This window comes from Chelonia mydas, chromosome 10 (genome assembly GCF_015237465.2).
Source record: "Chelonia mydas isolate rCheMyd1 chromosome 10, rCheMyd1.pri.v2, whole genome shotgun sequence".
In the NCBI taxonomy this organism is placed as follows: domain Eukaryota; kingdom Metazoa; phylum Chordata; order Testudines; family Cheloniidae; genus Chelonia; species Chelonia mydas.
Genome location: NC_051250.2, coordinates 42,619,655 through 42,647,356, shown reverse-complemented (window position 1 = coordinate 42,647,356; position 27,702 = coordinate 42,619,655). Strand labels below are relative to the sequence as shown.

General features: G+C 56.8%; 1 protein-coding gene across 11 annotated transcripts in view; it reads right to left on the bottom strand.

Annotated features, from left to right (window-relative positions):
- The window catches only part of CELF6 (CUGBP Elav-like family member 6), a 221,179-nt gene that overhangs the window by 95,803 nt on the left and 97,674 nt on the right, over positions 1 to 27,702 (bottom strand). For all 11 annotated transcript variants that reach the window (XR_006284351.1, XR_005227167.2, XR_005227166.2 and 8 more), the window contains exon 3: positions 9,976 to 10,024. Coding sequence is in view for 8 of the 11 variants with exons in the window: in XM_037911413.2 (XP_037767341.2) it covers positions 9,976 to 10,024 (49 nt within the window). In the remaining 3 variants the exon portion in view is untranslated. The remainder of the gene's footprint in view (positions 1 to 9,975; positions 10,025 to 27,702) is intronic.

Below are 27,702 nucleotides of genomic sequence, written 5' to 3'. Positions count from 1 at the left end.
TCCTGGGAACCTCTTGCGACCATCGCCATGGGACTTGTGTGTGCGAGTCAGTCCCGGGGAATGGCAGGGCGGCCATGCTAGCTGTCCTAGAGAGATGCTGCGCTCTGGCCCCGCCAGGCCAGCAGGGAGAATAACGGGGCTGTACATATCCACCACCCAGCAACTTTCTCCAAAGCATTTAATGGGCCAAGGGTCATGCCAGAGCTCCACCAATGGCGGAAATGCTAGGCCGACGGCTTGGCACGTGGTGTGACAAAGTGGGGTTTTCCCCTTGTTATGCTGTATGTGTGTATATGTGAGTCTTACTGTTTTGCATGAATATGTGTGTGCCTCAGTTTCCCTGTGTACTGCACCAGTGCCTAGGTGGTGGGGATAAGGGTGTGTGATTTTTGCTGAGACCCTTGGGGGGCCGGTGAGGCTGCTTTAGCTGCCTGCATGTAAGCTATGGACAGTGCCCTTTGTAACCTGAGAACCAGGAGGGGGATGCGACCAAGTGACACTTTGCCAAGGAAGCAGGACAAAGACCCGAGAAGGAGCAACGGGTATGTCCGAGGCCAGGCAGCAGGGTTGAGTTCAGTCTCCTGTGGGGGACTTCAAGGAGGGGGAGTCCAGGGCGTCTGGCCCAGGGTTCCCCCAAGACGGACGTGGCTGAAAGTCACTTATTTCTGTTCTAACAAGTTCTGTTCTATGCTGTGTTCCTGTCGACTAATAAACCTGTTTTACACGCTGGCTGAGAGTCATGGCTGACTGCGGAGTTGGGGTGCAGGGCTCTGTGGCTTCCCCAGGAGACCTGCCAGGCAGACTCACTGCGGGAAGCGCACGGTGTGAAAAGGGATGCCGAATACGCCAAGGTCAGACTCAGGGAGGCTGAAGCTGTGTGAGCTTCTTGCCCTGGCGACAGTGTAGAGAGGAGGCTCTCTACACCAGATTTCTCACTGGCTTCATATGGAGCAGCTCCAGGGCATCAGCCCAGTGATGGTGGGAGGGAGAGAGAGAACTGAAAAGGCAAAAATGTCAGTGGTTGGGGCGGGGTGGGGGTTCATAGAAACCTGGAACATTTAGAAAAAAAATGAAAATTTTCCTCCAAACCGATCATTTTCAGACAAGGCCATTTTTTTGGTCACAAGAGTTTCTACTGAGACACTTGGACCAGATCTGCTTCGGAGTTCGGGGCCTGGAGTCTAGTCTGCCATGGCTGAGAACTATCATCACACGAAGCGCAACTGACAGCTCCAGGCCTTCAGCCTCACCAGACGCCCTAGGCCTAGGAGACAGACACAGCATCACCCATCCCTGCCAGTTCTCCTCTACCTCAGAGACTTCTCTGGCCCTATCACCGTTGGTGCTGAGCACTTCACAATCTTTAATGAATTTTCCTTAGCAAGCCCCCAGGGAGGTAGGGCAGCGCAAGAATCCCCATAGTACAGATGGGAAACCGAGGCACAGAGCAACCGAGTGACTTGCCCAAGGCAGAGACAGGAATGGAAGTGGGGGTCCCCATGTGGCAGGCTGGCACTCAAACCACTGGCCTAGCCTTCCTCTGCGGCCGTCTCTTGTCCTTTACTCCCTCATGCTGGGTCCCACACACACTGGCAATGCTCCCACCCACCTGTGAGGGATGGGAGCCCCGTTCTGCTCCCTGCGGGTAGAAGGTGAGCCAGCCCCACGCTCAGGCCTGTCCATACTGCTGGGCGAGTGACAGCCTGCCGCTTGGAGTAATTGTGTGTGATGCAGAGAAGGGAACGGGCTCACCAATCACTGGGGAACCAGGCCAAGGCCAAGTTCTTATTGATTCCTGGGCCGTTTATCTCTGTATTTGCTGGGCATCTCAGATGATAATCACAGCTCCCTGACATTTTGGGAAGAGGAATGGGTCTAACGGCAGGCTGGAGGGACAAAGGCGTCCTGCTCCAGCCTGCTGCCCCATGGCTTTTAAGATTCAAGACACAACCATCTGCATGCGCCCTGCAACAGTGCTGGCCTCTCGCTAGGCAAGAGAGAACTCCCCAGTGAGCATTTGAATGGCGAGAAAGCACTCAGAATTCGGCTAGAGTGTTCCCTTTAAAGTTAGCTGCAGTTCCAGAAGGTGCCTTCAAAAGAGTTTGGTTTGGCTCTTCATTTATCTCAGGGACGAGGGAACTGGACGGGGTGAAAGCGAACCAGAGACTGAGCGGCAACAAACTCCTGCTGGTGCTGGGGAAGTCTGAGTCACATGTAGTGCCAAAATTTGCACCTGGTCTCTATTGCTATAATGGGCCAAACCAAAACAGTGCCATCCATCCCCGGTTTTACCACTTGGGCCTGACTCACATGAGAACTTGTTAGCTTTTCCCCTGTAAAGCCTGGACTCTGGCTCTCAGGCTCTGCTTATTTCAGGTTGTGGGAAAACAACAAGCAGCCAAGGAAACTCTCGCCAAGAGAGCACAGTGTGTGCGCCTCCTCTGGAACCAAGACTCAGGTAGACTTCTGAGTGCTTTACCAGATACCACGGTGATGGGTGCAACAGGAGAATTTACACAGAGGCAGAGAGAGATTTCTCTCATTAGACAAGTGATGATATTCTGTTGATGGTGTAATCACTGGCTCAGGTGGAAGGGATGATACCGGTGCTCAACTTCACAGGGCAGCTGTAGGGCTTAGTTCATTCACTTGGTGCTTTGAGATCCTCTAATTGTCTCACATGCTCTGACATGGATCCTCATTCTAGCCTTCCAGCACACAAGGAAAGGGAACAAGGCCACCAGTCAGATCTACAGCCTGCCGGTGCTTTGTAATACTCCATGTGGGTGCCCAAGAGGTGGGCTGCTATGGACTCTGAGCCAATCACAGCACCTCCCCATTCTCCACCTCTGAGCAGATATGGGCCTAAGCTACCAAATCCAGACGCAGTTTCAAAGCAGATCCTTCCCAGAGCCCGGGGAGTCTGGATCTGGGAACTGGGTTTGACCTCTCTCTGCCTTCTCCACACACGTGCCCCCACTCCACGGCCGACTCTTTGCACCAGCTTTCCAAGCAGGTGCTTGGGGTGGCATTCAGAATGGGGCGGCAGTCCGTGTCCCGCGGCAGCAATTCGGCGGCAGCTCCGCTGCTCTTCCGGTTTATCTGAGGAGGAAGGCTGCAGTACCTAAGCAATGCTACCAACAGCTTGTATCCGCCACCCAGGGCGTGACCTGATGCCCTAACAACAGAACCCAGCACTGGCCACAGCTGCCAGGTCAGCCGTCTCCAAGACCCATCAACTCCTTATGGCAAGAATTCACCTGCAGGGCACCGGCTTTCACTCTAGAGCCGCAGGTTCAAAGCTAGGTCAGGTTACAACCCGCGAGAAATGAATTAGAGGGGAAGGGGGTCAGCATAGGCGCCAATCAGAGATCACTGCACAGATCTGCCTTTAGCAATCTCTGCTCTGGGGAGATCCTAGACTGGGACGGCAGGGGGCTGCGGGCAGGACTGCGGGGCAGCGGCAGGGCTGGGTGAGGAACCCAGGATGGGGAAAGTGGGATGGGAGTGGGGGACTGTGGCAGGGAGCCCAGTATAGGAGCAGCAGCCAGAGGTGAAGGCCAGACGAGGCATGTCAGCAGAGAGGGGTGGGGCTGGATCGCTCAGTATCTGTCTACACTGGGTTTAGCTCTAAGTGCTTTAGACCCTCACGTTTCTGAAAAGAACAGTCCCAAACAACAGTCGCTTGCCTGTCAGAGGGGCAGGCCAGGCCTGGAGCGCCGCCACTGGCCAAGCATAGCTCAGCAGCCCCCATCTCAGTTTCCCCTTAAGAACTGCACCCCGCCCCAGAAAGTGAAAGACAAACTCCTCCTGCGGGGGTGCTACTTTATTAAATCCAAATAAACTTGAAATAAAGTCTTCTGCCCAGACCCCAAATAAGGTCTCCCTCTAATCTCTGCCCTTGACTACGAAAACGGAGGAAATTTCTGTAGCATTTTTGTGAGTCTTAGGTATGCCTCAGTTTCCCCTGTATTTTAAATGGCTCCTTGGGGGAGTGGCAGGGAAGGACTAAGTTGCTCTCGGGGGGGGGTAAGAGAGATAGGAGGAGGAGTGTCACCCAGCTGTCCCTAAATGGGCCCTTAAAGCACTGGCCAAGGCCGACCCCATAATGATGGAAAAGCCAAGAAGACAACAGAAAACCTAGTCACCCAGGACACTGCATCTCAGCAGGGAAGGTGGCATGTGATACTACACCCAATATTCTTCATAGAGCTGGTGTTATGAATATGGCATAACTAAGATATGTTTTATGTGTTTACACCTGGGGCACACCCACCAGACAATGCAATCAGCCTGGATGGGCCATTAGGGAGAACAATAGGACCCTCCTTCCTGAGAAGCTTCCTGGGATGCTGGTGTGACACTGCAGGGTCATGTGATCATGTCACCCGGTACTAGACCCCCATCTCAGCCTACTGGTATTTTTCTGCTAATAGGGGGTGGGGACCAACCTGGGAAACAAAGGATTCCTACCATATGTAAATCCTATTTAAGGCAGGGAAGTGAGTTCATCAGGGAGCTTTTCTTCACTGAATCCCTGCCCAGGATGACTGCTGGAAACATCTAAGAAACAAGGTGGGGGAGAGGGAGAGGAGGAGGAGAAGAAATGCTGAGCCCATGCTGGAAGGGATGGTGAAAAAAATGAAAAAACAACATTTAGGGTGAGAAATTACTACTTGTAACCACTTTCTTCAGTGTATTTAGTTTTTGTGGTTGTTTTATTTGCTCAGTAACCTACTGTGATCTGTTTGCTAGCCTTACTTATAAGGGTTAAGATTTAGTCATGGGCATTTTTAGTAAAAGTCATGGACAATAAACAAAAAATCATGGTCCCGTGACCTCTCCATGACTTGTACTATACACCCCTGACTACATCTATGGTGTTCTGCGGGTCTCTGGGGGCGTAGCTGCTGCTCTGAAAGGGGGGCTGGGGCACCTGCTGGTGCTGTGGGGGGGGGGGGTCCTGCTGCTGCTGGGAGGCATCCACTGGTGCTGGAGCGGCCTCTGGGGTGCCCGCTGGTGCTGGGGGGGGCAACACGGGGCCTCCACCGCCGCTGCTGGTGGGGGCTGGCCCTGCCGGCCCGGGACCGCCGCAGCTGCTGCTGGCGGAGGGCGGCCTGGGACTGCCACTGTTGCGGGGAGCTGGGCAGGGGATGGGGGTGGTGCGGCTGGCCCCAGGGCCACCCCAAGCCTTGGGGTCAGTTGCACCTGCCAGCTGCAGAAGTCCCAGAGGTCCCGGAAAGTCATGGAATCCGTTACCTCTGTGACAGACTTGCAGCCTTACTTATAATCTCTTAAAATCTATCCTTTGTAGTTAATAAACTTGTTTTGTTTTTTTTAAACCAGTTTATGCAATTCATAACGGGGTGGGGGGAAGCTGTGCATATCTTCCTCCACATTGAGGGAGGGGGTGATTTTCATGAGCTTACACTGTACAGATTTCTGTGCAGCACAAGACAATACAATTTTAGGTTTGCACCCCAGAGGGGGTGTGCACTTGAATACTAGGCAATCCCCTAGCCGGCCTTTTCACAAAGGCAAAGAGCACAGGAGGCTGGGGCCAGGTTCTGTGGATGCCAAAGCTGGCGTCTGTGTGGGTGCAGGTGTGCAATTGTGAGGTGTGCTTGGATGAGCGTGTGTGCATATATGGGTGCCCGTTTGTGTCGGTAAACGTGTATGCGTGGATCCATCGGCGTGGCAAGCCGGTCTGTGTAAAAGCATGTTTGCAAAGACTGCAGCTGGGTGTTTTGGGGGGTTTGCGGCGAGATGGCATGTGTCTGTGTGTATAAGGGGCAGTACTCTCCTCTCCTGTCCCTGCCCTTCCCAATGCCCACCTGTACCTGCAATGCCCAGCACAGGTGTGTGCTGAGCAGGCTTGGCAGGGGCTGCCTGCTCCCCATGGCGCCTTTGCTTTCCTCTCCCTGCCAATTCCCAGCCCAGCCTGCCGAATGGCCCCATTTCTCCCACCGAAGGCCCAGCTCCGGCGTGTCTGCTTACTGGCCTGGCAGCTCCCGAGCGCTGCCCCCTTGTCCCCTCCCCACATGCTGGCCAGTAATGGATGGGGTGCAGTGGCACCCATGTGATTTGCAAGCAGTTGCTGGAGTCCTGGCAGCGGCGCCTGCGGCTTTCCAGTACATCACCCCAGGCCTGGGCAGGTGATGGGGGCTTAGCAGGGCAGAGCTCTGCCCATGGCTCTCCCTCTCCTACAGCCTGGAATCTAGCCCTGGTGGAGGGGAGCTAAACGCTGGTGTCAGCTGGAAGGTGCCCGGCCTTTGCACTGAGAGACACAAAACAGAGAAAAGAGCTCTTCCCGAGTGTTTCCCGGCACCCACAGCCCCCTGGGGGGCAGGGCTAACAGGATAGTCCCTGCTTTACAGAGGGGAAACTGAAGCAGGGCGATGACATAAGATAGGGGTGGGCAAACTACGGTGCGGGGACTGCATCCGGCCCTCCAGACATTTAAATCCGGCCCTTGAGCTCCCGTGGGGGAATGGGGTCCAGGGCTTTCCCCACTCCGCGTGGCTCCTGGAAGCAATGGCATGTCCCCTCTCAAGCTCCTACATGTAGGGGCAGCCAGGGGGCTCTGCATGCTGCCCCCCGCCCCAAGTGCTGCCCCCGCAGTTCCCATTGGCCGGGAACCGCGGCCAGTGGGAGCTGCACGGGTGGCACCTGCGGACAGGGCAGTGTGCAGAGCCGCCTGGCTGCACCTCTGCATAGGAGATGGAGAAGGGACAAGCCCCACCAGGAGCCTGCAACCCTGACCCCCTCCCACGCCCCAACCCCTTGCCCCAGCCCTGATCCCCCTCCCACCCTCCGAACCCTATGGTCCCAGCCTGGAGCACCCTCCCGAACCCTGAACTCCTCATTTCTGGCCCCACCCCAAAACCCTCACCCTAATCCCTAATTTTGTGAGCATTCATGGCCCGCCATACAATTTCCATACCCAGATGTGGCCCTCGGGCCTAAAAGTTTGCCCAACCCTGACATAAGATCTGTGGCCCTGGGTCCTGTGACTCAGTGTAATAGAGAGCCTGCGGAGACCCCGTGGCACGACTGGCAGAGCCACGTGGACAGGGCGTGCTGGGGAACACCACTCGGGCACCTCCCCTTTGGTCAGCACATTTTGAACCAGCATCTCGCAGTGAAGAGAGGCCACCAACGCTCCAGCAAACCCAGCCCCCATCTCCTCAGCCTCTGCCCCCTCTTCCCCCACCCCAGCCACCAGCCTCCTCCAACCTCCACCCCTCCCTCCCCTGCCAAGGTCTCCCCACAAGCGTCCAACCACTCCTTCAAGTGCTTGGATCTCCCCCAGCCTCTGCTTCCTCCTTACCCTGTCTGGGTCCCCCCGCAGCCTCTCTCCTCTCCCTCCCCTGCCATCCCAATGCACCAAGGCCCTTAAACTGGGAGAGCTGAGACCTGCTGTGTACACAGAGCTCTTACCCACCAGGATGGGGCTCAGTGCACACGTGGGCCTACAAGTTTCCCACAGCCCTTATGGGTCAGTTCTTCTCTAGCTCCTCTAGCCCAGCAATCCCTCTGGAGAGCCTCTGGCCCTCGGTTCCCCCAGCACAGGCTGGCTTCCCCCAGCTCTTACTGAGCTGAGCTCTACATGTGCACACCCCAGGCCACCTGCAGCACAAACCTACTGTAGGTCACAGGCAGCGTTTGGGTGCTGCTCGCTAGCCGTCAGCCCCATGCTGCCTGGAGCCCAGCCCATGCACCACAGACAGTGAGACTCTCCACCCAGCTAGGGTGCTGGGGCATAAAGTGGGGGTCAGTTCAAGCAACCTCCTGGTCAAGCAAAATGAACCCCAAAGTTGCTCTAAGCCTCCATGCCAGGCCCAGTCCTGTGGCCAGTCACCCCTGGCCCTAGGGGCAGGCGTCTCTAAGGGCATAGAATCATAGGACTAGAAGGGACCTCAAGAGATCATCTAGTCCAGTTCCCTGCACTCAAGGCAGGACTAAGTATTATCTAGACCATTCCTAACAAGTGTTTGTCCAACCTGCTCTTAAAAATCCCCAATGATGGAGATTCCACAACCTCCCTGGGCAATTTATTCCAGTGCTTAACTACCCTGACAGTTAGGAAGTTTTTCCTAATGTCCAACCTAAACCTTGCTGCAATTTAAGCCCATTGCTTCTTGTCCTATCCTCAGAGGTTAAGAAGAACAATTTTTCTCCCTCCTCCTTGTAACAACCTTTTCCGTACCTGAAAACTGTTATCATGTCCCCTCTCAGTCTTCTCTTTTCCAGACTAAACAAACCCAATTTTTTCAATCTTCCCTCATAGGTCATGTTTTCTAGAACTTTAATCATTTTTGTTGCTCTTCTCTGGACTTTCTCTAATTTATCCACATCTTTCCTGAAATGTGGTGCCCAGAACTGTACACAACACTCCAGTTGAGGCCTGATCAGTGCAGAGTAGAGCAGAAGAATTACTTCTTGTGTCTTGCTTACAACATTCCTGCTAATACACCCCAGAGTGATGTTTGGTTTTTTTTGCAACAGCGTTACACTGTTGACTCATATTTAGCTTGTGATCCACTATTACTCCCAGATCCCTTCCCGCAGTACTCCTTCCTAGGCAGTCATTTCCCATTTTGTATGGGGGCAACTGATTGTTCCTTTCTAAGTGGAGTACTTTGCATTTGTCCTTATTGAATTTCATCCTATTTACTTCAGACCATTTCTCCAGTTTGTCCAGATCATTTTGAATTTTAATCCTATCCTCCAAAGCACTTACAACCCCTCCCAGCTTGGTATCATCCACAAACTTTGTAAGTGTACTCTCTATTCCAGGGCCATCCAAGCCCAGGCCCCTTCAGGGGAAGCTACCAACAGATGCAGCTACTAGCTGGCTCCATTTTATGAGGGCAGATTAGAGCAGAAGGCCAGGCAAACTGCCCCCGGTACAGAACACGTGCGTGCTAGCTGGTACCGCCTCGGCTACTGCAATGGGTCTCTGTCTTCCTCTAGCATGCGGATCACACATAGGTTAATGAGTCTGCTACCAAGTCGCAGCTAATGGACTTCGTTCTTTACTTTGCTGGGCAGCTCCTTGGAGCAGGGACCATCTGTTCTGTGTCTGTACATGCCCAGCACCATGTACTCCTGCGGGAATTCTGCACCACCGTGCGCATGCTGCACTCATGTCCCCCCCAGGTTTCTTTGCTTCCCTGCAGAAAATGATGGGCAAGCAAAGGGAAACTGCAAGAATGGTCACACAGCCCTCTCCGTCAGTGTGGGTGCATCATTTTGGGTGCCCAGAGCAGCCAGCGGAGAGGTAAATCACTGCCGGGGATGTGGGGAGGCTGGGGACATTCCAGCTGGTGGCTCCTATCTTGCGCTGGGCTCAGATGCTAGTTCCAGTTGGACTGGGGGTGGGGGAGGATGGGGCTTTCTTTTCCCCTGCCCAGAGCAGCCAGGCCAGGGCCAGGTCAAACCCAACCCCAGAAATCTTCCCCGTCTGCAGGAAGCTCCACATCCTCTCCCCTGCTTCCTGCCCCCATTGCTCCTCAGCCATGGGAGGAGGGGTCACTGTACGGAGAGCTGCCCCCCGTTTGTCTAACCCCCATGCATCTGGACCCCCTGATACCCAGACCCCCCGCCCCCACTGATAGATAGATTAGATAGAAGGGATGTATGGGGATAGATAGACAGATAGATAGATGATAGATATTCCCTAGAGTGCCTAAGCAGTTCCTTATATGATAAACCACCTCCCATGTGCTTTATAGGCACCACAAATTGTCAGAGCCAGAAGCATGGGCTCTGAAGGGTTTTTAACCACTGCAGACAAGTGAAATCCGTTCTCCCAGCTCTCCATGGCCCTTTGCTATAGGCAAATGCCCCGGGAGGGAGAAGGATGGAATAGAAGAGCATAGTGAGTCCTCGCCCTTCCCTGCACTGTGGAAGCAGCTAACCCAGCAAGAGAGCCAGCCAAGACACATGGGTATGTATTTAAAAGACAGCTACCTCCTCGGCCCTCGCTGTCCGCTGGCTTCACCTGGATGGGGCGATTCATCTGCAAAACAAAACAAGGAGCAGCGTGGTTAGAGTCTGCAGGCATGGATGGGCTGCTGGCTGGGGGAGGAGGGAAAGGATGGAGGGTGGCTACCGGCTGGACACATGGAAGCAGGAGCCACTAGCGTGATCTTTTCCAAGCGGGCACAGCTGTCCAGGTAGGGATTTCCACATGACTGGCCCAGGTGGGGAGTGTTAGTATCAGGGAGAAAGAAAGATCCCCCCAGCTCAGTCATCAGGAAGCTGGCCCTGGATCTGTGGGCCTAGCTGGGATGAACGCTGACATCCCAGCTCCACTGTATGGCAAATGTCCCATCGACTTCACAGGGGCCAGGGCAGAGCCACAGGGAATGGGGCAAGCTTCTGCAAGCTCTACACCAGGGATACTGAAGGGACAGATGTGCTGCGCATGGGATTGGAGCCTCTTGCTGGGATGGAGGGGTAGGCAGGGTGTCCTGGGGCAGAGACCAAAAAGAGACACTGGCCGGAGAACCTGCCTGAGGATTGGCCTCGGAACCAGGCAGGCATGGGTGGGTGGGAGGATGTCAGATCACACCTACCAACAGCCCCTCTAGAGGGGGAACAGCAAGAATATTTCCTACCTCCGCCTCTGCCGAGCAACTTACCTGACTAATGCACCGCAGGACTGAGCGGCCGGGCCCTGTGCTGTGCCCCACCCACTCCCCTCTCTGGAGGGCAGGGGCCAGTCCATGGAGCAGGTACAGGAGCTGGGTCAGTAACTCTGTCCAGCGAGGACAATAGGGTGGGGGTGGGGGACAGCACCCAATATGGGGGAGGAGCGGTGGGAGTGACAGCCCCGCCCCCCCAATGCAGCATGGCAAAGCAGGATCTCCGGCTAGCCATCCCCACCCCCACCCCCGGCCCAGCTGGATCTAAGGCGCTGGCCCTCGTCCCGACGCAAAGCCGCCCTCCCCACAGGCAGCCAGAGAACAGCAGCGCTAAACTCTCCCCAGATCGCAGGGATTAGTGGAGGAATTAAGGGTGACAATGATTAACTTCATCAGGGCCTGGCCTTCCCACAGCCCCCAGCCTGGCCACTTCGCTGGGGGCCAAGGAGCTGGGGCAGGAGAGAGGGGGAGGGCAGATCACTGACGGGGGCGCAGCCGTGGGGAGAGGGTGACACCTCCCATCTGTATGAGGAGCCAGCAACCTCAGGCCCAGTCCTGCCACCAGTGCCTGGGCACTCGGGCAGCCCAGCCAGCGGGGTCACTAGGGGGCGGCTCTGCTCCCATCAGTAGGACTCCCTGGGCGACGCCACCCTGGGGGAGGGAGTCTTGGCATCGCTCACTAGTGCCCTCTCTGGCCAGGGAGCACAGGGTCCCCCTGAGCCTGGCGCCCTGCTGCCCCACATGGCAGCAGGTGGAACTGCATCAGCAGCCCACCCCGGACCATCCTGGAGCGGTTCACTCCAGCGCTGGGCGGCTGTCCCCTAGCCTGGTTGCTCTCAGGGGCTCTCCATCACAGGCAGGCCTCTGCACCCTCACCCTGGAAAGGCTGCTGGTAAAGCATGCACACAGGAGGTGACCCCACCACCTGTCCCAAAGGAACCGAGGCCAGGCTGCTGGTGCCATGGCAGGCTGTCCTGGCCATAGGCCCCAAGCTGCTGAAGGGGAGCTCCCAACGGGGAGGTCCCGTGCCCAGCCGGCGGATCTGACAGCAAGGAGTTTCCTACCCCTCTGGTCTTGCTGCTGGGTATGGGCTCCAGCCATCTCATGATTCCCCAAGTCAGCACAGAGCTGTGGGGAAAAAGCCCATAGCCTGGATTGTGGCCATAAGGCCGTAGCTGGTAGCTGGTGAGTGTTAGGGCTAACAAGGAGGGGTGTGAAGGGGAAGCCTGCTAAGTGTTAGCTGCTAACCAAGCTCTGTGCTGAGGCTGTGACTGTGACCCTGCCAGTTAGAGGCAGCAGGGGCCTGGCCCGGCAGTATGAACTGGGGGACACTACAAAACAGAGACAGTGATACCTGCCCTTGCCTGCCTTGTGTTCTGCACTCAGTGACCCCCACGGGTGGTGGTGGGGGGAGACACTGTCTCAGGCATTTGTTCCTATTTAATTGTGGTTCAGTGGGTGGTAAGGCCAATTACAACTGTACATGGCCAGGCGATACCCTGGGGGACACAGCAAAGCCGGGTTCTCAGGGCGTGGCAGCACACAGCTCAGTGTCTGCCTACAAACACCTTTTGACCCCACGGCTGCTCTCCGTGGCTCCGCGACAGCTACAGGGATGTGCCCAGACTAAGGGAGCAAACCCCACAGACTTGGGGGAGATTCAGGTCCAGATCCAATTCCAGGGCTGCTCTTTGCAGCTCCAGCTTTCCCAGCACTTCGCCCAAACAGAACTGCCACTCTTGTCTCACACAGAGCATTCAGTCCAGGTCTCCCAAGCTGTTTGTTAAACACACCCAGTGCAGCCCCTGTGAAGTGAGCTGGGCCTGGTGGTGCTATCCACCCAGCCAGCCCGAAAGAGACCATGCTCCCATGGAAATGGCAAAACAGGTGATCTACTCCACTGCCTGTTCTCCAGTCTGGGAGCTCCCCACAGCGCACGCCTGCCTAGTTTCCAAGGACCCCGCCGGCTCAGAATACGGAGTTTATAAACTATACTATGAATGTGCTGCTGAATCAAAAGCACCTTGGATCCAGATCTCAGCAGCCTGCAAGCTTGGGAGCATGTGTGTGCTGCCGAGACCAGGGCACCCGCTAGTGGCTGGTTGCAGAGGCTAGATCAGGTGGCTCACAGCCAGCAGGGCTTGTGCTTTAACCCAAGGGGCTGAAAGACCAGGGTTTGGCCTTGCTGACGGCTGTGGTGCGTGGGCCCATGGCTTGGCACATTGGGGGTGGGTAAGGCCGGTCTCTGTTTCTCAGTTCTAGATGGTCCCTTGAGGTGCTGGAAGCTCCAATGCAGCAGCTTTGTGCTAGCGCTAGACTGGGTCCAACCATGGACAGTAGAAAAGGGGGGGGGGATAGTCCCCCCCATCCCAACATTTGGGGCTTTTGAAAAACAGAATGAAAAATGTCACCAAAACTTACATTGTCCTGCAAGGAAACCCCAGTTAAACCCCATTTTGGGGCAGGAAGATTTTTTTCAACCCGCTCCACCAAGTGGAAGGGGCGCCAGAGGTGAAACTGACCAGGGACAAACATGAAACAGACCAGGCGAGTTTCCCCTCTCAGCTGAACAGTGTGTACACAGGAAGCTCCAGAACAGGGGTGGCTTCAAGCCGAGGACCCAGGGCCACTAGGCACTTGTCTGCCAAGAGCCATATGAATCTTAGGAGATCCACAGGTTTGGAGGCTGACCCCTCTGCCTCTTCTCCCAGGGAGTGAACCCTGCCCACTAGGGTTCTCAGTCCCCTCTGAGGGAGATGGGGGACAGTCTGCTGGTCTAATCCCACCCCTGCCCAGAGGCAGCATGCCATCTCAAGTATCAAGAAGGGAAGCAGTGCTGTGGGAAGGCTGCCGCTGTTCACCCCAGAGGTGGCTGCATTTCGCAGCAGGAATCCTTGGACAAATGCTGCTCTCCACATTGCCTGTCTGGCTGCCTGCATTGCTCGCTCGTTGCTGCTCGAGGAACCCAGCAGCCCCGCTCCTGCCAAACCATCTCGCTAACTGATTTGCGTATTAGGAGAAGTTGTTGATGTCATTTGCTGGCTATTAAAGTCAATTAACTTTCCTTGGCCTCGTCAGAATGACAGATGAAAGGATGCTGACATCTCCCATCCATCATCTCACCTGCCCCGCCTGACACAACCACACGACACGTCCACTACTTCACAATCGCACGCAGCCGCGCGGGCCACGCTGCAGTCGGCTACCTGCTTGGAGGCTGGTTTGAGTACTTGCAGCCGATGCGGGAGATCAGCCCAGAAAGGGGGAGGTGGCTGGGCAAACTGGGGGCTCAGATACCATTGGAGAGTGCAGTGGATTTACTCTGGGGGGTGGATTTTGGCTGATTGATAATAGCGGTGGAAGATCAGAGAAAGGGCTCCCGGCTCGACCTCAGAGCATCATGCCCTGACCCTGCTGGGTTTCTAATTGGGCTTCCAGACCAGCTCCAGCTTTGAGTTGTGACTCTTTTCCTGCATTACAAGACAGAAAAGGTGACAAACCCAAGGTGCTATGGATTGGGCTTGAGAGGCCCTGGCAGAGCTGGGCGGGGAGGGGATGTCAGGACTGGGCTAGCTGGGGAACTGTAGGCTAGGGGGGTGCAGGAGTAGACTGGGATAGTGTGGAGGGTTGCAGGTCCGGCATTAGCTGCATAGGTAGGGCTGGGGGTGTCAGTGGAGCCCGGTCATAAATCAGCACCACTAGCTGCTCATGCCCCTGGAGCCTCTGCTGAGCCCCTCCGAGGGAGAGACACAGGCTGGGAATGGGTTTGCAGCATGACGGAGCTAAGTGACAGGAGGGCTGTGAAGTGACTGTTTAGACACAAGTGCCCCTGGGTGCCTTTCTCCAACCACCCACCTGCACGGGCCTCCTGCACATCTGGGTGGGCAGGCGACCTGGCAGGCCAGGGCCAAGGCAGCAGCAGCCACAAAGTTTCCTGTGAACTTCTCCTCTGCCGGAGCCCAATGACAAATATTTCCTTTCAATTACCCCCCGGTTCATAAAGCTAATGCCTGTTCCAGGCGGTGAGCCGTACCCCTCATTACGCCGGGCTGCTGCCTCACTACATTAGTTTTATGGCCTGGGCCTGGGCTGGGCCCAGCGGATCCTGCCAGTGGTAAGACTAACAAATTAGTCAAACTGACACCGAGAGGAATTTTTACGAGCCCCGGTTCCAGCTTGTCACCTGCAGTATCTCCACGCTCCTCTATACCCGAAGGAAGGGCGAGGGCTTGGACTGCCAGGGTCCCCCTCCCTCCCTGGGGAGCCCACCTTCTGCCCAGGGGCACTGAGATCAGCTAGGCGAGACATGATCCTCTGGCAAACCACAAACAGCGACACACTGGTGAATGGAGGAGCCACTGTTCCCCGTTGGCATGGCCTGGTACCAGCTCCGGACTGTCCCAGTTCTCGCTGAGCCACCCCAGCTGTGCTCAGCATCACTGCCTTTCATGCCCAGCTATGGCCCAGGTTGGCTTAAATAAGGTACTTTATGCACAGGACCCCCTAGGGGCTAAACAGTGTACTGCAGTTTAGCAACCCATTACACTTGGGGTGGGTGTTGGTGTGGGAAGCCCCACAGGGATGGACAGAGGACAGGACCATCCAGACTCCGAATCCCAGCCTCATGTGTCTGAAATCCAGCTCCAGGCACGTGCTGCCCAGGGGCCACGCAGGCTCTGGCCCTTCCTGTTCTCCCTGGTGTCCCTCCACAGGGATCGGGGCGGCAGAGGCTGGCACTGGCTGTCCTGAGGACACTCCCACCCCTCCAGCCTTCCCACCCCAGCTTGCCCTGGGCCACGTGTGGCTGGCTGGGTCATTGCTGTGCCCTGGCAGGTGACCCCCTCCCTCCGGGGCTGAGCATGCTGCCCCAGTGCACCCAGCCCATGCCAGCCATGGAGCCGAGATCTGGTGCTTCCCCCTGGCAGTGGCTACCCCTTCCCCTACACCATGGGCAGCTGGGTGACCCACACCTTCCTCGTGTCTGCACAGGGGACCAGCACCTCCCCACTCCAGGGCACCCCCTACACAAGGGCTTTTCCTGGCCAGATAGAAATCACACACACACACACACCAGCTCCCAGGAAGGGGCGTCTCCTCGCAGTCAGCCTTCGCTTGGTTTTACCCCATCACCCTGGCATCACCTCCCTTCTTGAGCCCAAATCTGGTGGTCGGTTACGTGACCAGGACACACCAGCCAGGCAGCAAGGGAGAGGATTCTCTGGAACTCCTCAGAGCACTGGCCTGGGTGGCCTATCTCCAGCTCTGGACAATCAGGGATGCCACAGAGGAAGGCGGACACAATCCATCTGGGCCGATTGCTTGGATGTTGTGGGAACCCTGAGGAAAACTCTCCTTCCCATCTCCTTCTTCCTTTCTCAGTGTAGTCAGTGATCTAGAGATGAGGATCCCACCTTCTGATCATCCAGCTCACCCCTGCAGTGTGCAGAGAAGAACCTCACAACCCCTCAGGCCGTGCGGGCATCCATGTGTGACCCCGTGCTCCTAGGAATCTGCCGGCAACTGAGGGATTGTCTTTCAGTCCCTGCCACATCCCCTCCCTGTTCCCAGAGTGGATAAGGCACCAGCAGCCCTTGGATCTGCCATGTTCTATGCACCTGCCACTCCCAGGCTGCTACACCTCTTTCCCTGCACGGTGCAGAGACTGGGTCTGCTCAGCTCCAGGCTCCTGGGCTGGATGGAGGGCAGAGGGCAGGCCTGTGCCATGGTGCTAAGCCCAGCAGAGCCTTTCCTGGCACAGTGTGCAGAACCATTTATCTCTAGGGACATACAAGCCCCACATAACTGTACTGGCTTAACAGTTTAAGGCCAGGAGTTCCAAAGGGTCCTAAGGGATCTGGTACCCAACTCGCATCGACTTTCATTGACGTCTAACCCCCCTTGACGCCTTAGCCTGAGCCCTGCCAACCGCCAACATCAGTAGCCAGCCCCCAAAGTATCATGGGACTGGCTTAAAAAGTGTGAGATCTAAAATAAAAATCCTAGCGCTCAGGTTCTTTGTGGCTCTGGGGCATCATGGGGCCGGGCTTTCAGGTCTTTCTCTGCCACCGCGAGAATTAGAGATGTTGTTTTGGAACAAAAACTGAGATACGCAGTCACAGGACGCCAGGAGCTGGGGTCTGAGACCAACGTCACATATCCCGAGTGTCCTAACAGAGCTGCGACAGCTGGCAGCACAGCTAAGCCTCAGCTGGCTCGGTCAATCCTAGGAGGTGCCCAGTCCAGAGCTGCCGGGGGTATGAGTTGTTTTTTTTTTCTTTTTTGTGGCAAATGTTGGGGTCTTGTAAAAAAAAAAGAAAAAGAAAATTTGGTTTTCAGTTGCCCAATCCCCACCCAAACCATCCACAGTTGTTTGGGGCTTTTGGGGGGGATGATGATGACTGAAAGCGCCCCGATATTTTTCATTGAAAGTAAATTTTTTCCATGAAATCTGCTATTTTCAATGAGAACTCGTTTTTCTGATGAAAAATCTTTTCTTTGAAAAAACGTCCCCCAGCTGGAGCTCAGAGGCAAGCGGGGCCCCTCTCCTGGGAAGCCCTGAGCCTCATTACTGTGGCAGGAGGCAGCTCCGGGAGCTCAGCCCCACAGCTCAGAGGCTCCATTCTCCCTGCAAGCACTGGATCATGCCCCAGCCCCTCAGCACTACCGCACGGGCCCCTGCTGGTCCTTGTTGGCTCGGGGGAAGAGAGAGGAGAGCATTGGGTGGAGAGGTGGAGACAATGGAAAAGGAACAGAGAGAAGAAGAGCCAGGAGGGGTTGAGAAGTGAAGAGGGAAATGAGGAACTAGCAAAGGAGGGGGGTGGAGAAAGCCAGGAGGGAAGAGAAAAGAAAGGAGGAGGAAGTGTAATGGGATGTTAAGCTGTGTTGTACTGTTCAGCCACTAGGTGGTGCAGTGTGTAACATACCTGACTGGAGCTAACCTCAGCCACACCTGGCAGAGCCACAGAGAATCTAGTGCTGAACACACCTGGAGTGTGCAAGGAAGCTCTGGGGCCAGGCCAGACCTGGGGCAGAAACCGAGACCAGAAGAACAGGGAGGGGAAGAGAGCAAAAGGAAGGAGGGCACAGGGAGAGGGAGAGTGCGTGGACAGGAGTAGGACCCAGCCCACCTGGAGTGACAGGACCCCCTGGAGATCCCCAAGAGCTCTTCCCAGAGCACTGAACAGACAGATGAAGGCCATCAGGGCAGAACAACTGGCCCATCTGCCTTCTCAATCCCCATCCTCCTTCACGAGTGGGACAGGCAAATACAGCCAGCCACTCATGCTTCGGGCTTTGGCTCTCAGTCCTGCAGGGACCTGACCATTCAGAGCCCAAGTTCTCAAGTCGGCCCCTGAAAGGCAGCCCAGCCCAGCCCCTGGGTGCTCATGTTTGTGCTAAGGCTGCTCCCTGACTCGACCCGACACGTGTGTTCACATGCAGGGTTCCCATGTTAGACTGAGGCTCCTACGGTGGAGCCTGAAAATCAGGTATCACTCCATTAAAGTAAGCAGAGTCACTCTAGATTTACACCAGTGTAAATCAGATCAGAATTTTGCTCACAGATTAGGGCGTTTCCCCGAGCCCATAAGGTAACATCAGATGCAAGGGGACAGATTCACATCCGAGTTACACTGGTGTAAATCTAGAGTAACTCCGCTGACGTCAGCGGCGTGAGTCCCCTTTACCCCGTCCCTGAGCTCACAGGCCAGCCCCCGGCCCATCCCACCCCACCAGGGGGAGCGCGGGGCTTTTCAGGGGGCAGCCAGCACGGGGACGTCCCCCGTACATGCTCCTCGGGCCCCCCCACATGAGCTGAGATCCTTGCTTCCCGGACTCTGAAACTCCCCAGCTGTTACCAGGTGGCCCAGCCTAGCAACTCCTTTGGGTTACGCTGGTGTTGAGCCAGAGGATCTCCCCAGGGCTCAGTGGTGCGATGCCGCTTGGCTGCTGGCTCTTGGCGGCTAGCCCCTCCCTCCAGCCCAGCTGAGCACCGGCCAGTTCCTGCCCTGCTCCGCGTGGGGGGGGCTGATGGGATGCCCAGCTTTTCTGATGGCCAGTCAAAGAGCACGTGGAACTCTGTGGGGATGACTGGAGCTAGAAACCAGCCCCCCTGCTGCCCGGACAACGTGCTGCTCCCTGTGCTGCCCCGGAAGGGGAGATGGCAAATCCTGCCCGCCACTCCAAGGGAGTCCCAGATAAAGGCCATCCTGGGATAAGACCATTCGTTCCAGTTCCTAAATCTCTCCCGGCCCCTCCACCCTCCCCCACTCTCTGGAGCACATGCTACCCTGCCCCAGTGTATCTGTGCTCCCTTTCTGAATACCGGCTGAATCCCCACAACAGGGTCCTCGCTTGGGGGGCAGGGGAGGGGCATTTGGTCCCGGGCCAGCCCAGGCTGTGTGCCAGCCTTTTGCCAGTGCAGAACAGCTGCTGCACAGCCCCCGGGCACTGTTTGACTCCCTGCTTTGCCAAGCGCTCCCTGGTGCTCGAGCCTGGAAGGTGCCCCAGCCATGTCCCGTACTTCCCACTGGCATGCGGGATGGGTTGGGGGGGTTAAGCTGCCCTCTCACTACTGCTCTTAGGATGAAATACAAATCAGGACAGTCCTTCCCCAGTGACACTCTGGCTGCTGGGAGGGGCTCGGCTGTGCTGGCTTGTGCCCTTGGTGGTGTGTGAGTGTTGCCATTTGCTGGTTATGGAGGTGTGGGGGGTAACTCTGTGCATGCACATGGTTGTGGGGTTTGGATGTGTGCACCCCACTGTATATGTCTGTACAGGTGTATGGGTCCATCTGTCCTGTAGGTGTGTTCCGTCTGGGTGTGCCTGTACGGTGTGTGTGTGCGTGTGTCCTGAAGGTGTGTCCCATCTGGGTGTGCCTGTACGGTGTGTGTGTGTGTGTGTCCTGAAGGTGTGTCCCGTCTGGGTGTGCCTGTATGGGGTGTGTGTGTTCTGTAGGTGTGTTCCATATGGGTGTGAGTGCCTGTATGGTGTGTGTGTGTTCTTTAGGTGTGTCCTGTCTGGGTGTGCCTGTATGGGTGTGTTTGTGTCCTGTAAGTCCTCCCCGCTGGGTGTGTCTTCATGACCGAGGGGTGTGTGCCCATGGGTTTGCCAGTCTGGAGTGGGTGTGTTCTGTAGGTGTGTCCTGTGTGGGTGTCTGTATGGGGTGCGTGTGTCCTGTAGGTGCCCCCCGCTGGGTGTGTCAGCATGGCTGAGGGGTGTACGCCTGTGGGTGTGTCCAGGACTCTGTGGAAGGAAGGTGTCTGTTCACCCCCAGGACAGGGACAGCATGCGCCTCACGTTTTGCCCCTCGCTGGCGTACCTCAGCCCTGCCCCGCAGGGGCCCCCCCCTTAGAGGCTGTGAGGGGGGCACTGGGTCTTAACTGCCCTGCTCAGGCTGCCCACTGCTGAGGTGGGTTTTTACAAGGAAACGGGCTGAGCCCCGGCTACTGCAACTGACACCTGTGACCCCATTTCACTCCCACCCCTCTGCCTGCTGTACCCCAGGCCCCCCAGAGAGCAGAGTGCCCCATGCACAAAGCATGCACCCCTCCCCCTAGTGCCAGCATGTGGCTCCTGATTCCCTTGGGGCCGGAGGCTGAGGAGCATTTGATCACCCACTGCTGTGGACATCCCTGGCCCCAATCCAGAGTGGGGCAGGGGCTGTCTCTGTGCCCGCTGCCTTACGCCCACCCACCTCTGCCCCACACCCAGCCCTGTGTGTGCTGGGTGCCCTCCCCACCCACTGCCCCAGCCAGCAATTTTGTGCTGTCGCCTCCTTTTTCTCTTTAACCCCCCCCCTTCCTAAAAGCACTACAATTATATTGGTTACCCTGGCAACAGAGCGTGCTTCCCCTGCGTTGCCCTGGAGACATGCCATGTGCTTAGGATGGTAGCTATGGTAACCCAGGAGACAGTCACAGCTGAACAATTGACTTTGTGAGCCGCTAATCGGCCGCTGACCATGAGAGGGGCAGAGAACCGAGTGCAGCTGGCACCGCAATGAGCACGGGCCTCCTTCCATCACCACAACCTACGGCCTGACACACACCGCCATAGCCCAGTACAGCTCCTGACACACAGCCCTACACCTACAGACATACCTGGGGCGAAACGGATGCACGCACGCAGACAGAGCGGGCACAGAACTGACCCCAGTGTGTACCACACGTGTACACATGCTGACACTCACACCTCCCTCCCACAACACACAGACACCCCTCTGGGCTGGGTGGGGGAGATGGCCTGCCATCTGTTAGCCCCATTGACAAAGGCCTGGGCCTCCCCCAGGAGTTGTCCCTTCCTGGTCTGCAGGAAGCCCCAAAGCTGGGGCAGTGACACACCAGGGTGTGAGAAATGACTCTGGGGTTTCTAATTTGATGTTGTTCCTTCCAGGCTGCTGCTGAGCTGGACAGGAGCCTGCTTGCTGCCCTGCCAGCCAGGCAAACGCAACTGATCAGGGGCTCCATTAACCAATTACCAGGATCCCCCAGGCAGTACCTGCTTCGCGGGCATATGGCACAGGAGCACGAGCCCCAGCCCAAAGCAGCATCAGAGCCACAGTGTGGATTGAAGTGCCCTGCCAGCACCGGGCTGAGCTCAGAACAGCTTGGAGGGGCTCATATAGCACATGCTGGAAGTACAGGGAGGAAGCCAGGGTGGAGCAGGCACAGTTTGGGTCAGGCAGTGGTGGAGGCTGGCAGGCTGGTCAGTGTGGGCAGAGGGGGCCAGGAGGGGAGAGGACTGAAATCCATTAACTGCCTCCTCAATCACAGGGAAACTGATTCTGTAGCGCTTGCCCACTGGATTCTAGCAGACGACACCTGCTCTGTGCTCTGGACAAAGTGGGAGCATGCCCACTACAACCCTGGTCAATGCCCCGGAAGGAGCAGATGGGAAGGGCTCAGCCACATTTTGGGTCAGGAAGGGATGTCCAGCCACTCCTTCCACAGGAGCAGCCCCAAGCTCGGGCATCCCGCCCCACGCCGGTGCAGGGAGACCATGGGACACGAAGCTTGTCCCTCGGAGCATATGCACTGACTCTGTGGGTGCTCCAGGGCTGGAGCACCCAGGGGGAAAAATTGGTGGGTGCTCTGCACCCACCGACAGCTGAGCTCCCCTCCCCGCCCCAGCTCACCTCACCTCCGCCTCCTCCCCTGAGCGTGCCGCAACCCCGCTTCTCCTCCCAGCACTTGCCGCTGCAAAACAGCTGTTTCGCGAAGTAACAAGCTCGGGGGGGGGGTGGTGGTGGTGGTGGGAAGAGCAGGAACGTGGCGCGCCCAGGGGAGGAGGCAGGAAGAGACGGGGCCGGGGTGGGGATTTGGGAAAGGAGTCCAATAGGGGCAGGGAGGGGGCGGAGTTGGGGTGGGGACTTTGGGGAAGGGGATGGAATGGGGGGAAGGGGTGGAGTCAGGGCGGGGCCGAGGGGGTCGAGCACCCACTGGCGCCAGGAGAAGTTGGTGCCTATGCGTCAGAGGGGCACTGTGTGCCACGGACAGGGATTTCCCAGCCTTCCCCCCTCCCCGGAGGCACACGTGGCCCCCCCTCTAGTGTTCTGTCAGGCCCTGTGCACTGGTCACAGCCGGGGTGGGAACGGTGCCAGAGGCTCACTGGTCTCTGGGGTGTGTGGGGAGCTTTCGGGGAGCTGAGCTGGATGGCACCTCTACGTTCCCCTGGCCCTACGCTGCTCAGCAGAGGTCAGGTTCCTCTGGCACAATCCATTCCAGGTGAAAAGCTCTGCTGGGTCCTGTCAGAGCTGCTGTCTCCAGGCCAGTCGTCAGTCTCAGCTCGTCGGCTCTCTCCAGGGTGTTAGCAGGTGCTGACCAACAGCCCCAGCATCTCCTGGCTCCCACCTTTCCATTCCCTACTCCTGTGGCCTTGCCACAGACACACGGGGTGTTTACACAGGCGAGGCCATCCCTGCCCAGCCAGCCCCAGCAGCTCATTGTGCCTCCCTGCTCTAGCAGGCTCCAGCTGCGGCCTGGCTCTCGCTGCATAGACTCCCAATGTACTTCACAGGCGCACCTCCTCCTATAGCCAGTGCCCTTGGGAGAGCTCCCTCCTGCTCCTTCCCCACCCACCAGGATGGCAGGGTCCGCAGTCACCTTCCACCCTGCTCCCCTTTAACAGGGTTTGAAAAACAACTGATTCTTCCCACATCTCCATAGTCCCCTCTGGCTCTGGGCTTCAGTGCCAATTCTGTGACATGCTCTGGACAAGGCCCTGAACAACCAGGCCCACACGAAGAGCAGAGCTCCTTCAGTGGGGGCCTGCCCCGAGAGCTAGCAGCCTCCCTTCCAGGTTTCCCAGGCCGTGCAAGAGGGCGAGGGGGATCAGCAGAGGGCATGCAGTCCTGTCCCTGGGAATGGGAACAGGCCTAGCCCGGTCCATGACTGCTGTATGCCGACTTGCTCGGTTTGTGTGGACCCTTCAGACCCCAGCTTGCTTTCCTGAAACCAGGAGAAAATCTGCTCTGGACACTAATTTAAACTGAACTGATTAAACTCCAGCAGCCATAGATGCCAGCAGGGCTCCACCCCGTCACACAGATCCCCACAGATTCAGTTCCACATAGGAAAGATTTTCCAGTCTGCTATTGTACAGTAATCAGTCCTCCACCCCCACACACCGCGCTGGGGGCCCGGCTCACCCATTGCTCCTGCTCCTCAATATCTCTAAGCATTTCTTCCAGCTCACAGCTAGCTTCAGCCAGCAGCGCTTCCCTGCCCCGGGCATGCCGGCTCCTTGCCGGACACTCCCTCCTTCACTCACTCACGCAGCCCACCAGCTGGTCTCGCCAGCTGGTACCTGGAGAGCTATGGGCTCCCATGGCCAGTACTGTCCCTGCCCAAGGCCCCTCTGCTTGGTGGGGAAGGGTGCCCACCCGACACATGCCATTGCTACAGTCAGTGAGAGGGAGATGGCAGGGAGTGGCCCCGCCCTCGAGGACAAGCAGACAGCATGCGAACCCCAGCCCTGGCCAGCCCTGAACCGGATCTCCGAAGTCCGGCTGATTCCTCATCCCCCTCTCCTCTGCCCACTCCCCTCCTGGCAGTGCAGCCAACCAACATGAAATGCCTGCTGTGTGTGGCCACTAGGACGGGCCCAGGTGCTGCCTTCTTCAGACCTCCCAGCCTAAGGCAGAGCAGGACCCCAAGCCTGCGGTACAGGTGCTGTCCTCAACAGAGACCCCCTCCCATACTGCAGTCCCCTTTCTCCTCTCCGGAAGATCAGTGGGGCGCTTTAGCCCATCAGTGCTGCTCCTGCCTGATTCATCCCCTCTTCCCCACGGGCTGGACCCAGGGCCCCGTCCTTGGTGGGCTAGGGAGCGAGAAGCTGGGATGGGAAAAAGCCAAGCAGGCAGCATTTCTCAGAGGCACATAGGCTGGCCCATCTGAGTCCAGCTCATTCCTTTCTCTATGTCCTGACTTTTGACTTCAGAACCCCTAGACAGGCCCTTCGTTCTGTGTCCAGAGAGCACCACCCAGCACTAGGTCGTGTCTGGGCAGAGAACCTGCTTTGCTACAGCTCATTAGGAGCTCCAGTCCAGTCTAGTGCAAATCCACATTCACTGTGTCCAGCTCTGTCTGGCTGCCAGTACGACCCGATGCAGGGCCTCTGCGATTCTCCCGCCACACTTAGAGCCCTGTCTTTTACTATTTGGGTGACGATATTGCTACAGGATAAGAACATAAGAATGGCCATACTGGGTCAGACCAAAGGTCCATCTAGCTCAGTATCCTGTCTTCTGACTGTGGCCAATGCCAGGTGCCCCAGAGGGAATGAAGAGAACAGGTAACATCAAGTGATCCATCCCCTGTCACTCATTCCCAGCTTCTGGCAAACAGAGACTAGGGACACCATCCCTGCCCATCTTGGCTAATAGCCATTGAATGTATCTAGTTCTTTTTTGAACCCTGTTATAGTCTTGATCTTCACAACATCCTCTGGCAAGGAGTTACACAGGTTGACTGCGTAGTGTGAAGAAATACTTCCTTTTGTTTGTTTTAAACCTGCTGCCAATTAATTTCATTGGGAGACCCCTAGGATTGCCTAGTTCAACATACAGTATTAGCACAATGGGGTCCCAAATACCCTAGGCTACGCCATACACCTTATGCAATGCAGTTCAGTCCGGTACACTGTTGGAATCTACAGTAGCACTGCAGAGATCCCTGCAGCCCATTCCATTCCATCGCAACACTGATCCAGTGGAGGCAGTGGGGACTCAGCCCCTCCCCTGGCCTCAGTGCCTGGGAAGCCACCAGCTCTCTCGGACCTTGCTCACCTTGCCTCCCAGTCCAACCCCACTTGTCACATTCTCCCAGACTTGCTGACTCAGCCCTAGGAGCCCCATTTTCCTTTAGCTCTTGGAGCATAAGAGAAGGGGTATAGGCTGAGGAGCTCTGCTCCCCACAGCAGTTTGAGCCCAGTCCTCAGAGGCTGCTGGTCCTGCTCTCCAGGCAGCATTCTGCCTGTCTGCCACAGATCAGCACAGCCCTCTCTCTGCCTCTCTAGCAGCCAGCTCTCTGTCTGGCCTGTGATCTCTATCCCAACTGCTTCAGCTGGGGAGGTAGCGACTCTGCCCCGTAATCCCTTCATGGCTGTAGCCAAGTGCGGATCTCCACACCCTGTCACGGTGGGTTGTCAAATACCTTCTTGAAGCCAAAGAGATCTACCAGCAAACCCCACCAGATCTACCAGTGCCCCCTCCAGATCTACCAGGGCCCACAGCGAACCCCTCCATCCCGAGTGGTTTCTATGTAAACTGGAACAAACCTTCTGTTTGTGGAGACACTCCACCAATGTCCTGTCTCACCGTCCTGCCAGCTGTAGCCATCTCAGGGATGTCTCCGGCCCCATTACCGTACAGTCGCTGACACGTTTAGCTGCACAGTGCCTCTGTGTGGCACAGCAGTGCTATGATCCTCATTGTATAGAGGGCAAAATGCCCAGGGGAAGCTGCGTCAGCAGTCCTGATTCAAAGCTCCCTGGCAGACCAGTGACATGCTCCTGGGTTCCACTAGTTCGTTCGGATAATTTTTTTTTTCCTCCTTAGCACTGAAAGTATTTCTCTTCAGGCCTGACAAAGGGACACTGGGCACACCTGAGAACTGACCCAAGATCTCCAACATCCCCAGCCAGCACCAAGACCACGCATCAGCTACCAGGAGCACCAGGCTTCCACCGCAGCAAATGCCCCTGCAGAGCTCCTGGCTTAACATCCCACCAGGCCTGTTCTTCCAGCCTGACTCTGCAGAGCCGAGGGGTAAGCATGGTTCTGAGAACCTCCATCTGGTTCTGCCCTCCCACCTCTACCATACGTCTCCAGCACTGCTGGCAAGCACCTGAAAGCTTCGGCGCCAGCAGAACAGGCACGGCCAGGTAGGCATCACACCAGGGTCTGACTGGCTTCTCAATATGCCACCAAAGGGGGCTGTGTGTCATCTCTGCAGAATAAGCCCATCGCCCCGGTTACTGTGAGATGTTTGTAGGGGGAGTATTTGGAGAGACACGTATAATGTGGCATCTGAGGTTCCACAACTCCTGGAGATGGTGTACATCACCTGAGGCAGGGCGGGTCTCTGCTACCTCAGCAAGAGTGGGAGCAACCAATCCCTTTCCACCCAGCCCAGCATCTCCAGCCTGGACCCAATAGGTGACAGAAGAACCCCAAGAAAAGACTGGGAGGAGGGAACGCTCAGGGCTGAAGCAAGTGAAATTACCTGACTCTGAAAAGGGATAAACAGCTGGGGGCTACGTAAGAGCAGAAGAAACGGCACCAATGGGACCTGCTATGGAAAAGACATTCCACCTGTGGGAGCATGCCATGAAGAGGGGATTGCAGAGCTCCAGGCTGGATAAGCACTGTCTGGATGGACCATGGGGTGAGACCTCGTAGGCCAGGCAAGGACCTTGCTTGTGAGTAGAGGCTATAATTGCCTGTGATTTTCTTCTCCCACCCGTCACCTTCTGTGTCCAAACCCTTACATTGGCTTTGGGATCTTTAATCTGAGCATTGGTACGTTTCTCTACAGCCACAGCTAAGCACCTCATGCTACGGACAGGGTTGGAATGAGGTGGAGGCAACGGATCGGTGTACAGAGCGGGCAGTGGGCACTCAAGCGTGACAAGGTGGGGTGCCTGTTGCTAACCTTCAGAGGGAAAGGAGGGGCTGCCCATAGCCCGGAGTGGAGGGCTCATGTTGGCAGCAGTGGGTAGCTTTGGGAGTTGCCCCCGGCGGGCACAGACAAGACTCCCTTGTGCCGTCAGCGGGTACTAGCGAATCCCCCCAGACACCTCAGGTCACCCTGAAAAGTGTCGCACCCCTTCCCCGACTCGCCCTGCAAGGCACAGAAAGCCTCAGCAGGTGATGTACGTTAGGAGCCCAAGTAACTTGATCCCTCGGAGGCGCTGGCCCCGTGTTCCCCCTAGAAGGTGCTGGCCCCGCGTACCCCATCAGAGGCTCTGGCCCTGCGTACCCCGTCAGAGGAGCTGGCCCCGCATACCGCCTCGGAGGTGCTGGCCCTGCGTACCCCCTCGGAGGAGCTGCTCCTCGGATGGAATTCCTCTGAGAAAGGGAATAACGGCGACAACATCAGGGTGAATGAGCCCAAGCTGAGCCCCTGCTGGTGGCCCTGCATGCCCCCTCAGAGGAGCTGACCTCACGTGCTGCCAGTGGGTGCTCAGCAGCTCCCCTGGAGGCCACTGGCAGAGCCTCAGCTTCATGCTGCGGGCACATTCTGCACCTTGCAGGCGTGGGCTCATTCACCTTGATGTCGCTGTTATTCCCTTTCTCGGAGGAATCCCACCCGAGGAGCGTTCTGCCACTTCCACACCCCGGGGCTTGACATCTCCATCCCAACTCCACCGGGCCCCTGGCCAAGGAGACCAGCTGGCTCTGCCTGGGTGACACCCACAGGAGATGCTGGCCTCCCCCAGTGCACTGAAGCATGGTGGCAATACACACATTGTACAAAGTGGGGCAGGGCTGGGGGGCTGGCTGAGCCCCTCACCAACCAGCCCATCACAGTTCCCAGCGAAATGGCCTTTG